This window comes from Thunnus albacares, chromosome 5, assembly GCF_914725855.1.
Source record: "Thunnus albacares chromosome 5, fThuAlb1.1, whole genome shotgun sequence".
NCBI lineage: Eukaryota > Metazoa > Chordata > Actinopteri > Scombriformes > Scombridae > Thunnus > Thunnus albacares.
The window spans coordinates 27,086,956-27,099,723 of NC_058110.1; the positions used below are offsets into that span (position 1 = coordinate 27,086,956).

Genomic DNA, 12,768 nt, shown 5'->3' on the forward strand with positions numbered 1-12,768 from the left:
ATGCATGCAAATCTGTCCATTTGTTGTCTAATTTTAAACAGGCTGATACCATCTCTCTAATGCATTTGCTCTTCCTTTTGCGTGGAAGTACAAATTGGAAACGACAGTCTATTACCCACTGCTCTGACCTTCGTGATGGAACATAATGCGAAAAGACCCTACAATGCCTTTATTTGAGGGAGGGAGGGCGAGGACGCGGTGGTGATTAATTAACCCAATTAATTTAGACTAAGATTATCTGAACAATTATTTCTCGATAAATCAGAGCAAGGTGTGATGATGACTATTGTAGTTAAGGTTTAATTACAGCATTAGAAAATGAAAGTGCTTCGCTAGGAACACTTTTGTGGAACGTCTCGCATTGTGGACGAAATAATTGCTTCCTTTTTAAAACAGAAAATAACATTTGGGAGACAATAAAACCACGGAGAAGAAATCCTCTCCTACAGAAAACCTATTCCAACTTTAAAAGTGCAACCCACATTTTTGATCAGGCTTTCAGTTTTTTTTTTTTTTTTGCCGGTGCACAAAAGAAATTATCCTACCCTTGGTGGCTGACACATTTGTTCTTAGTGGCTGACATGAGAGCTCCTCACCGTGCATGATAGTGGGTAGCTGGTAGAGATTTCATATGGTTTATTGCTCCTACTTTCGCTAGGGTTATTTATTGAACTGCCACCTTGGCCCTCCTGCTCCCCGCAGCCACCCCAATGCCTCTGTGCCCCCCCCCCCCCCCCCCCCCCCTCAGAATGATAGAGGAATTTATGCCACATGAACAGCATACTGAGCTCGAGTTTAAGTGTTATTAAGAAGCATCACTCATGCATAGGATACTATTTACAGTAATACATTCACACATGCTGCGACTTGAAGGCTCTTGAAGGAAAAATGATGATAGATTGTGTTGCAGGGTGTGAGGCTAAGAGAGAGCAAGGAAGAGACGGAGGCGAAAAAACTAGGTTTCAAGTATTCCACAGGCTAAATGAAGAACAAACATGCACCATACAAGACAGTGAAGGAGAAAAGATTATCATCTGGAGATGAAAGGCAGAGAGAGAGAGAGAGAGAGAGAGAGAGGGAGAGAGAGAGAGGGAGAGAGAGATTCATTCACTACCACACAGCTGTCTTATTTGCAAGGTGTTGAGAAACCACTTTTTTTTTTTTTTTTTTTTTCCCCTCCAAGAGGATGAAAAGATTCTTCTGAAGCCAAAAGGGTCCGCTATCATTTTTGGGCAGCTTGAGCGGTAGAGATGTTATTAGCATAAATTATCTCCCCCAACCAAAGAGATAGGAACATGCTAGCTCCTTTCTGCTTTTCACACTTAATTGCCCTATTTACTGAACAGTTGCCCATGGACAACAAATGCACACACGCTCCGAGATGCATACAGGACAACAGGCAGACACAAGCCAAATAGGGCATGAGTGATACACTGAACTATCTGCCAAACAGCATTAGATACAGTATGGCTGGGGAGGCAGTTAAGGTCCATTCAGACTTCATGTTGGACGGGGAATCCGCAGTAAAACGACCTTCTTCCCTGAGCCATGTGTAAAAAGATATTTAAAAAATAGATTTTGAGCCAAATGCGTGCATGACGGCTGCCACAAAAGGCCTCAAAATGATAAAATACAAATTTTTCTACTGAAATAAATACTTGTTGCATCTAAAATGATTGAAATTTGAAACGTTTTAATCACCATTAGCTTTGAAACAGCACAATAGTCTCCTACTGTAGCAGCAGCTCAAAAAAAAAAAAAAAAAAAAAGCCTCATTGAAGTGACCCAGTAAGCAAGAGTGAGGTGAATTATAGATGGCGATGCCTAATGGACTCTTAGCTTCTCTTCACCTAGCCCAACAAGCTCAGAGTGACTTTATGTAAGCACTGCCTAGTAAAAGACACTTAAGTTTCAGGTTTAATGCATCACAATCCCACTGAAAGTTACATATTCTGTTCTTCTTTTTGTCAGAATTAGCTGGAAGTTGAATAATTAAACAGGCGTCTGTAAATAGATATTAAATAAACGTTCCTCTAGACGGGGTAATTGTCTGCGGTGTCTCTTGCGGAACAGTGTGAAGGAACAAATCAAGTAGATTGACTTCATTTATTCTGCAGGCCCGGTCGTCTCCATAACCCTGGAGGGCCATACAGGATGTTAATGAGGTTGATTGTATCACAGCCTCACCCCCCATCTGACCAGAGCCTCACCCCTGCTCCAGCACCACAGAGTAGAGACCATTCCTCCAGCCTGAGGGGGTCAGTCGCTATGGTAACGTCCTGAGGCAGAGACCACATGTCGGAGGGAGTCTGGGGGCCATAAGTGGACCTGAGCGCCGGCCTGCAGGAGGAGGAGGAGGAGGAGGAGGCGGAGGAGGAGGAGGCGGAGGAGGATGTGGAAACAATTGGCAATGTGTTGCCTGCTGCTGGATACGTAACCTGAGAGACGTTTCAATCACAGCGTGTTTCCTTTTGTTTGTCACCTCTAACCTGTGGCTAACTTGTTGCACACATTCTTTAATTTGTCACGTGTGAAGGAGTGGTGAACTAATTAAAAGTGCAAATTATATAATAATTATAATGATCAGTAGAAAACGGTCTGAGAGCAGATATTTTAACCGGATGTTACTGTCAACATGCTGCTTAATGTCTTTCCCAGTTACAGGTGGTTTCTATCAGCTACGGCTTAAATCAATGTAAGAGTGTTTTTCTGATGTAAGTATTTATTAAGCTACGTTAAAGGCAAGTAAAATGTATATAAAATCATCCACTTGATGTTCAATACAATGATCTGTGCTCCACTATTCTGCTTTATATCACAAAACTCCTCACACATGTCAAACAAAAACCTTTATAACTAATTTTGTTAGTTTTTGATTACAATTTGGAAAACATAAACGCAATATGATTCTATTGTTACGATATAGTTCCCTTGAAAAAAACTGAAGTAATAAGGCCATTGATAGAAAAATAATCAGCAACTATTTTAATAATTGATTAATTGTTTCAGTCATTTTTCAAGCTAAAATAGTGACAAATCTTTTAAAAAGAGGATTTGCTGCTTTTCTTTCTTATATATGGTTGTAAGTGGAAAATCTTTGGGTTTGAAGACGTCACCTCTGGCTCTGGGAAGTTGTGTTGAGTATTTTTTTCACTGCTTTCTGACATTTCAAAGACTTGTAACAATTGATTAATTGAAAGAATAATCAGCAGATGAATCAGTAATGAAAATAGTCTTTAGTTGCCGCCCTAATTGAATTTCTACTCAATCCGACTGTCAGCAGCAGCTAAATATTTGATAAACTTGCAACACTGATGTTAGTGCACAATGTTTATACTTTGGGGGAAGTAAACTGGCTTTGCTCCACTTCACTGTACGAGGAGCAGAATAACAAGTGCTTCTGCCAGAGGTGAGCTGTAGTTCAGATGGAGACAAACTGCAGGTTTGAGAGGCTGCTGGAAAAGCTCGATATCAGTCCAGGAAGGTTCATTGTTCATTTAACCTCCCTGCTCGATGGAATAAAAGTCTGAAAAATTATTTTTGCGGCTACAAAGATTTTTATTTCTCATCAAGAAACCAAACACGAGAAGCTGCGGTTGATGGTGAGAGGTTTGATTAACAGGTGCAATTTGTTAATTAAACAGTTGTAAGTGATTAGTTTATGAAACATATTTCTCCACAAGATGACTCATACTGAGAGGTGTTTATTAAAAAACATATTTCACCGCAAAAACAAAAACCTTCACCGGGGGGCTCATCATTTTAGACAACGACTCTTCCCCCTGACCTTTCTCGTCCTTGCCTCCTCACTATAAGCCTGGCTCGATGACAGCAATGTGAACCTGTCCTGTAATGTACAATCACATACATGTGATAAATCCTGACCACACTGATTTAACACCGTCCCCTCTTGAATCCCGTCTCATCCTGAGCTGCAGGGTCACTGTTGGTGGCGGGGAATGATTTACAGCGACGCCGGAGAGAGAGAGAGAGAGAGAGAGAGAGAGAGAGAGAGAGAGGACACCCCTCGACGACTGGATAAATCTATGGCACCTTTAACCACAGTCAAGCACAATTTCGACATGAAAAATGTAAAATACACAGTAGTCAGATAGTTAAAAGATGGACGTCTTATCACAAGATTGAAGGACCTTCTGAATTTTTCTAGAGGACTCTACAAGTGGTCTTAAACAATCTCAACGTTTCTCAATGGAAACATTAAAATGTGACTTCTAATAATGTAACCGACATAAATATCCAAGATGTTATTGATTCAAATATCTAACAGTACTACTTGCTTGTGATACATCACAGAAAACTAACACAGTTAATACAACAAGTGCTGAAGCAATAAGTTGATTTGTTAATTGGTACCAATAATTTTGATAATCAATTATCAAAAGACAATTATTAAGCAAATATTCTCTGGTCCAAGCTTCTTAAATGTGAGAATTCATTGTTTTTATCTGTTTTATATGACTGCTAATTTAATATTTGGGAGTTTGAGCTGTTGGAGGCTATTTAAGCTACTTCACCTTTTGGTTTCTGGGAAATTATAATAAGTATGTTTTCTGACATTTAACAGACTAAACAATTAACTGATGAATCAAAGAAATAATTAAGAAACTACTTGTAAGCATCACCAAATATTATAAAGAGGATTATTTCAAAAGAAAAATGCTGAATGGAGTAATTTCAATTTCCTACTCCGATGGCTGCAACTAATGATTATTTTCATTACCGATGAATCTGTTGATTATTATCTTCTAGATTAATCGATTAATCATTTGGTCTAAATGGTGAAAAATGTTGATCACTGTTTCCCAAAACCCAACACACAATCTAAAATGTTTTGTTTTGTCCCGACCAACAGTCCACAACCCAAAGATTAAGGTTATTATCATAGAGGACTAAAGAAAGCAGAATATATATATAAACCTTATATTAAAAAGAACGATGAGGCGCTACACCGGTGTTGACAAAAGACGTTTAATTTGAACAAAAGAATTTTCCTTTTTACGCTGACTCAAAAATTTAAAAAAGGCAAAATAGAAGAATTGTCAGCGTGGTTAAACGTCTAACATCAGCACTTCTGACGTGCTCGATTTTCTTTCCCCTCAGACATTTGACTTGTGAGTGTCTGTCGAACAGGTGCAGATTTTCTGTTTCACTCGAAAACTATCCACTGTTGTTTTTAGAAACTACCGCGAGATTTATTCTGTATAAATATTTCACTTCCATTTCTCCTAACAAGGGAAACCGCAGACGATGAGCTCTGATGAAAAATACCATGTATAATGTGGTATATAATTCATAGAATGAGCTAATGAATCCATACAAATACAAACCAACCCACAGATATCTGGCCAATTTAGCGAGCACGGATCTAATTCTAGATTTCACCCTAATCAAAAAAGATGTAATTAATTAATCAGATAATTCACTGCCACGCATGGCAGGACACACATCTGTGCAGCGGTAATGGGGAGGGAGAGGGAGCACGCTGAGCTGTGCAGCACTAGTACCTCCCTGTAGCCCGCTCGTCAACAGTGCTGGAATCCAGTGCGGCTTTTTAAAAAAAGGGTCCAGCACTCTCAGACGCTCGGATAAACCCTCTCTCCTGTACTGTACATGTGCTCTCAGCGTGCGAGTACAGTGCAGTGTGTCGAAGGGACGGAAAGATCTGAGGCTGTTTGAGGTAACAGAGATGACATGAGGGAGGCAGCGCCTGTACAAGGCAAACATAAACTGTGCCACTTCATCTGAAAACAATGGGGGACAGGACACTGAGTGTGCTCTCATCCACATCTCCATTGTCTGCCCTCCTCTTTTACTCCTCCTCCGAGCATGGAGCATAAGCGGGGTGAAAGAGGGAGGGGAGGGGAGGGGAGGGGAGGAGAAGGGGGGAGCAGCAGTGGGGGCAGTGGGGGTCTGGCTGTGTTCTTTCTCCTCTGTCTGTGTGCGAATGCACAGACGGTTCAGTAGTAATTTGATGTGTGTCCCCGGGGACATTTGATGGATTAAAGCTAAGCAGCTCCATTTCGCAGCACCACCTGATCTTCCACTGCCTGTGCCCCATATAAAGGCTGGCGTGATTGCTGATCTCAGCTAGTCTGACAGTCTCTCTCTCTCCCTCCTCTCTGTCTGTCTCCATCTCTTCTCTTCCTCACTGGTCCTTTAAGCCTGCTGCATCACAGGAGCTATCCAGTGCTGAACAGGATCGCTTTTATTTTTTATTTTTTTATTTTTCCGGGGGAAGCTGGGGGAGCCAGAGAGTATCACACAGCATTGCCGTCAGCCTCGTTCTTCCACTGGTTTCCATTTTCTTTCTTATCTTATGTTTTTGGCCGTTTGTCTTCACATTGACCGCAAGGATTACCGTCAAGCCGGCTCTGCTCGTGTGCTTCCTCAGTGGGTCTTTGATTTTCTCTCATGCGTTTTTCTCAGCTCTGTGTTTTTATCCATTGAAACATGCCCCGCTCATTTTTGGTGAAGAAGATCAAGCTTGATGATTTCTCTTCGTCCAATGTGGCCACCTCCAATCATCATCACCACCTGGACGACTCGTTCACTTTTGCACGCTCCATCACAGACTCGGTGACCAGCCTTGGGGTTCGTCTCAGTGAGAATGGTGAGTTAACATGCCTCCAGTCTGCCCCGCTCCAGCCGTAGTCAAAGATGTGCGAGCACTCCTGCCTGTAGACTGCTCCGGTGCTGATTTCAGCATGCCTGGCATTTCCACACTTAGCACAGATGGCTTCCTCTTTTGTTTTTGTGTCGGGTGAGATATTGTTCCGCTTCAGCCAATAACATGCTTGTAGTGTGCAAATTAATATGAAATGTTAACATGCAGCCAGCTGATTTTTTTTGCATCAATATCCCAAATAATCCCCTCCAGAGGCACCCCACCCCCCCCACCCCCACCTCTCACTGTGCTCCCAGACTTTTGTTTTTTGACTCCAGTGAAGGACAGACACAATTCAGGTCACAGCCACGGATTAGCTTATGTAAATAGGGAACAAAACGTGTGTCTAATCAGGAGAAGCTCCGGTTACGTATTTGTATGACTGCGCCAACCCTGTGGAGGGCTGAACACACATAGGCTGACTATATCTGGTCATCATGTGGACTAAAAAATTCATGAATATGAGAGATGAGTATCGGATGATACATTTGTCCTTAGCTGTTATTGTCCTTGAGTTCCCATCACGGTCCGATCCTCCCTTGCCCCCCTCTTCCCATCCAAATGGAGCATGCACAGTCTCCCCACCCCCATCGCTCCACTACATCTTTCTCTTCCTTCCGGGCATTTGAAAACTAGCAGGGGTTAGAGTTTCAGCCGTGCAGGCCTATCGCCGCCACAAGAGACATCAACACACTGTACAGTACAGCCGGGAGGGAGGTGGGGAGCGAAGGGCTGAGGGGGATAGCGAAGGGAAGGAGAAAAAGGAGACAAAAATGCTTGGGGCAGCAATGAGGCTAATCACGTGACAAGAGGTTGTACAGTAAACACGAAGAAAGGCACATAGCTGCACTGTGGTCAACACACGGTCCGGTAACACGCTAAAGCTCCAGTCAGCGTTGAGAGGCGACCTTCACTTTCACAGTCTGCTTTAAGCTCGCCGCTTCCATTTTGTGGCCACGTTTAGAGGGCCATATGTGTGTCTTTGTTGTGATTTGTTGGGATATTTTTTCACAGCGAGAGAGGCTGAATGTTGTGATGTTGCCCACCTGTTATTCATCAACCGTGTCAATAACAAGGGTTTGGTGAATTTTAGATGGATGAGGATTAGTGGAATTAACAAAATATTTTATTAGTGGTAAAAGAGACTGCACTGCTTTATAAACTAGAGCAGGTTGTTAAATTAAAAATAACTTGCTGGGTAAAGACTGAAAAATAATGACAGGAAATAAAAGCATTTGTTTTTCATAAAAATAAAAGCTTGTAATGAATGTTATTTAGATTTCCTGCTGCATTATTTTATATTACTATGAAAGAATCTGTTCATATTATTATTGTCCTTCTCTATTGTTCCTGAATCTATTGTTCAACACCATGAAAAATAAGCCTTATATTTAAAAAAAAAAAAAAGAAGAAGAAGAAGAAAAGAACAATAAGACACTGGTGTTGACAAAAGACATTTAATTTGAACAAAAGATTTATCCTTTTCACGCTGAGTCAAAAAAAAAAAAAAAAAAAAAAAGGCAAAATAGAAGAATTCTCAGCGTGGCTGAAATGCCTCACATCAGCACTTCTGCCGTGCCAGGAGATTTTCTTTCCCCCCATTGTGGAGACATTTGACTTGAGTGTCTGTCGAACAACAAAGAGGGGTGGCTGAGAGGGTCCATTAATTACATGCTTGCTTTGCATTAGAGAAATGAGTCTATGAGCTGTAAAGGCTGATACAGCACGAGTCCTAAATGATGAGCTCCATGTCTGACCTTGGGTAATTGAAACATAGCAAACAAGTCTGCTTACACTGATACAGTATGTTTTGTTGGAGGAGGAAAAAAAAAAAAAAATCTCTACGTAATAAAGACCTTATGTAGTGAAGAGGCCCTTCAGCTGTTATGGAGAAAGTCTGTGACTGTTAAACAGGTGGATGTGGCTGCTATTATAATTTTAAATGTAATTATAATAGTAAGAATTTAGTTTAAAAAAAAAAAGAAAATATGATCTCTCCTTTGTTTTTTTTTTGTTTTTGAAAGGAAGTGTGCGTGTGTGTCTCTCTCTTTTTCTCGGACAAACACCATCTGTGCAGTTTAAAATAGTGAACCCATGCAGTGTAGCATAATAATGTGTGCACAGGCCTGGTGTTTCCCTGTCCCCGGGTGTCATGGTCATGTCTTTGACAAAGTGGGTGTGTGAACAGAAAAAAAAAAAAACCCCTTGGGAATGGAGACGCTTGTATAGTAAGAGGAGCACTTCAACTGATTTCTTAATGGCCTGTTTTCTTGAAGGCACTTGAGCGTGCTGGCTGCTGCAGACAGGTGACCCTCTTCACAAACAATGTGTGTGTGTGTGTGTGTGTGTGTGTGATGCCGCCGTCTCACCGTTATCAGTCCTCCAGCAAACTGTGCTCAATAAACTATTATTGTGTGTCGCAGATACTTGATCTGTTCCTCGCGCTATTTCTATCTTCTCCGCCGCTCGACTGTTCTAACAGCTGCGCTACTTTACAGATGATGGCCTATTGATCAGTTCAAAACTTTGAATTTCATTAAAAAGCAGTCAATACCTAATTTCCACTGCTTGCTGCACACAGTGCTTAGGAATGGCTTTTTTTTCTACAGTTATGCACTATTTCTCTCAGGAAAGAAATTTTTTACCACATATTATATTTGCACTCAAATGTTCAACCTATAGACTAAAGGTATATTTACCCCGGAGGTCAAATGCATTTAGAATTTATTCAGCTCCTGAGATTCACAGCAAGAGAATATATTGGATTCTGTTTGGATGCTTTTAGCTGCCAGCAAGCCTTTTAGCTCCTCTGGCACCGGGCTGCTTTGAAAGGAAAGGAAAGACATGAATGATGCCAACAAAAATATATCTCTTCAAAATCATGTTCTGTACAGTTGGGGACATTTTAAATCACTTGTGGTGCTTTTTATGCTTTGCTGCATCATGCTTAAACCTCCTTGAAGACGTAGCATGAAATCTTACAGGATGTAAGCTGCTGTGTGACACGTTTGATCTGATCCAAAAAACCTGCTACAGTATGCTCCAAAATGTATTTGTTTGCGACGAGAAACACAGTAATTAATACATAAAGCAGCATATTCGCATAACAAACCACACAACCCTTGCTGAAATAATAATTCTGGAGAAATAATGTATTTGTCAAGGGTTAGAGTTGAAATATGATGCTGTCTGTTTGTGTAATGCCAGTGCTCACAGAGCTTTCATTAAGCAAACATGGAGACAGGCCCCGGCCACACAAGACTTAACATAAATGGAGAAAAGGAGGTCTAATCAATGAGACTACTTTATTTAAGAGGGGCTTTCAATATGCGTCTTCTTCCACCGCAGGTAGAGATCTTTGATGAGCTATTATCCATCCTCACTGTAAAATTACAACCTTCCTCAATGCAGCTGAGCACATCATGTTTCTCTGCATCACTGCACTATTGTGAATATAACCTGTGAGATCTGGAAAAAAAAAAAAAAAATGCAATTAGCTCTGTGCTGTGCTGCTCTTTCACCATTTCATGAAGGGCAATCATCCAGCATCATAATCATGTAATCACCAGCATGTCACTGTGTCCTTATCCATCACAACCGCTGGCCAACTGTGTTTGCGTGTGTCTCTTACTCAGGCTACATCCAGGATTACATCACGCCATCTGTATACCAGGGGGAGAAGAAGATGGAGCACAAGCTGGCCTCGCCGGTGTCGGATCCCCTCTACACCCAGGTGAGCAGCGGAGGGGAGTACTGTGACCCCGACCTGAAGCACCCCGACAGCCCGCAGTCTGGCATGACAGCCAGCGGCTTCTACAGTGGTGAATCGGAGGCCCTGGCCGAGGGTTACACCATGGATGCCTTCTTCATCTCTGACGGGCGCTCGAGGCGGAAGGGAGACAGCGAGAGTCACGAAGGGGGTTCGAGAAGCAGCAGTGCCAACGCCGCGGCTCAGGAGAGGGGGGGAGCCGGCACGCCTCGCCACACCTGCAACGAGTGCGGCAAGACGTACGCCACCTCCTCCAACCTCAGCAGACACAAGCAGACGCACCGCAGCCTGGACAGCAAGATGGCCCGCAAGTGTCCCACCTGTAATAAAGTGTACGTGTCCATGCCGGCGTTGGCCATGCACATCCTCACCCACGACCTCAAGCACAAGTGCGACGTGTGCAGCAAGGCCTTCAGCCGGCCGTGGCTCCTTCAAGGTCACATGCGCTCACACACGGGGGAAAAGCCCTTTGCCTGCGCCCACTGTGGCAAAGCCTTTGCTGACCGTTCAAACCTCCGCGCCCACATGCAAACACACTCTGCCTTCAAGCACTACAGATGCAAGCGCTGCAATAAGACCTTCGCTCTCAAGTCCTACCTGAACAAGCACTATGAGTCAGCTTGCTTCAAGGGCTCTGCAGACGAAGACGACTCTGGATCAGAAAACTAACCACGAGGAAGAAGCAAAATTTTGAACCCCTGTTGTAGGTTCACAACCAATAACCCTGTTCACTCTGCCCTCCATGCCTTTTTTCTTCCCTTTTTTTAGAAAGCAATATTTTCACTGAGATTACGTGAAGAAAACTCTAATGATTATGGCAAAGACAATTTCAAAAGATGCTGGATTTCTTCCCTGCACAGTAGCTAATCGTCCACAGAAACATACAATCAAACAACCTTCCCCCAAATAGAAACTGTAGATGATAGTTGTACACAATTAAGTAACATGTTGCTCGCGAGGATGCGGGCAACATGTAAACACACACACACACATACACTCACACGTATGCACACACACACACGCACACACATTCATGTACACACGTGTGCACACACATACTTACACACACAATTATATATGAGGCCTGGCATGTGAATTTTTATCAATGACTATAATGATATTGATATCAATAGTAATAATATTTAGATTCCTGATATTTTATAGCAAATAGTAATGAGAAAATGAAAAAAAAACAAACATAAAAAAGGACTAACAGTGTTCTTTTGTTTTTTAGAGACAAAATGACCTCTTGTATTTTTATGCTGCTTTTTATTTGCTAAGAATTGAATTCTTTTGCAACTGCCAACATGAACTTTTTATGAAAATGTGAACTATGACAGTATTTGCAAAAAAGGGAGATCATTTTAAAAAGGTAAAAAGACAAACCCCCTTTTTTCCACACCAATGTTTCAATTCAACGGATGTTATTTTTCTATTTGATTTTTCTAAATTTATTTTTTTGTGCTTATTATCCCTTGTTGATCAAAAGCATCTTTGTAACTGTGGGTATTCAACAACAACAACAACAACAACAACAACAAAAAACGCTAATTTAAATAAGCTATACATGATCATAGGCCATAGGTCATTCAACTCAATTCTGCAAAGAGCAGCGATTTTAAAAACGTCTAGTCAACCTGTTGAACAGGTCATCACTCACTCCGTCTGATCAAATTCATAGTCTCACCCTGATGTACAGACTTGGACAAAAACAACAAAAACACTGAGAGCCAGACCAAATGATCTATCGTAATAAGTGCCATGTGCGGTTGACTTGTCTATAGCAATGAAAACTCTCGTTGTTCTTCCTTCCACCTTGGTGGCTTGCATAAACTCTGCTGCCTTTACGGTGCATCCAGTCCAGTCTTAAACGAGCAATCTTCACCCAGTGTTTGAGGTGCTCCCCCCTCCTCACCCCCCTCACCCTCTCACCCACCTCCCTCCTCCTCCCCACCACCCACCACCTCTCCCCCTCATCCGCCAGTGTTACCTCAGGGTGAAGGTATGGACTCAACACACACACACACACACACACACACACACACACACACCCTCAGTTACAAAGTGACAGTCAAATTATTCTGTTTGTCTGTTTTATATGTCGCTCAAAGCTCCGCCCATGGTTTAGATGCATACCATCTATTTATCATGTAAATACTTTATTTATCTATTTATCTATTTATTTATTTATTTATCTACCTTATTTTTGGCGTATTTATTGAAAACTTGCTTATTTGTTAATTATCATGTATTTATTTATTGTTTATAATTTTAAAAAAAAAATGAAACATCCATTGACCTTGTAAGATGCTGC

The 12,768-nt window shown here is 41.8% G+C and overlaps 2 protein-coding genes across 5 annotated transcripts in view; one reads left to right on the forward strand and one right to left on the reverse strand.

The window, feature by feature from the left end:
- LOC122981885 (kelch-like protein 12) overlaps positions 1-12,768 on the reverse strand; it is a 125,444-nt gene that overhangs the window by 103,563 nt on the left and 9,113 nt on the right. The window lies entirely within an intron of this gene.
- The window catches only part of scrt2 (scratch family zinc finger 2), a 10,327-nt gene continuing 2,485 nt past the window's right edge, over positions 4,927-12,768 (forward strand). Inside the window, exons 1-2 of the mRNA XM_044350695.1 lie at positions 4,927-6,631; positions 10,321-12,768. The exon at positions 10,321-12,768 is cut by the window's right edge and continues 2,485 nt beyond it. Of these exons, the coding sequence (XP_044206630.1) occupies positions 6,472-6,631; positions 10,321-11,123 (963 nt within the window). The 5' untranslated portion in view covers positions 4,927-6,471 and the 3' untranslated portion in view covers positions 11,124-12,768. The remainder of the gene's footprint in view (positions 6,632-10,320) is intronic.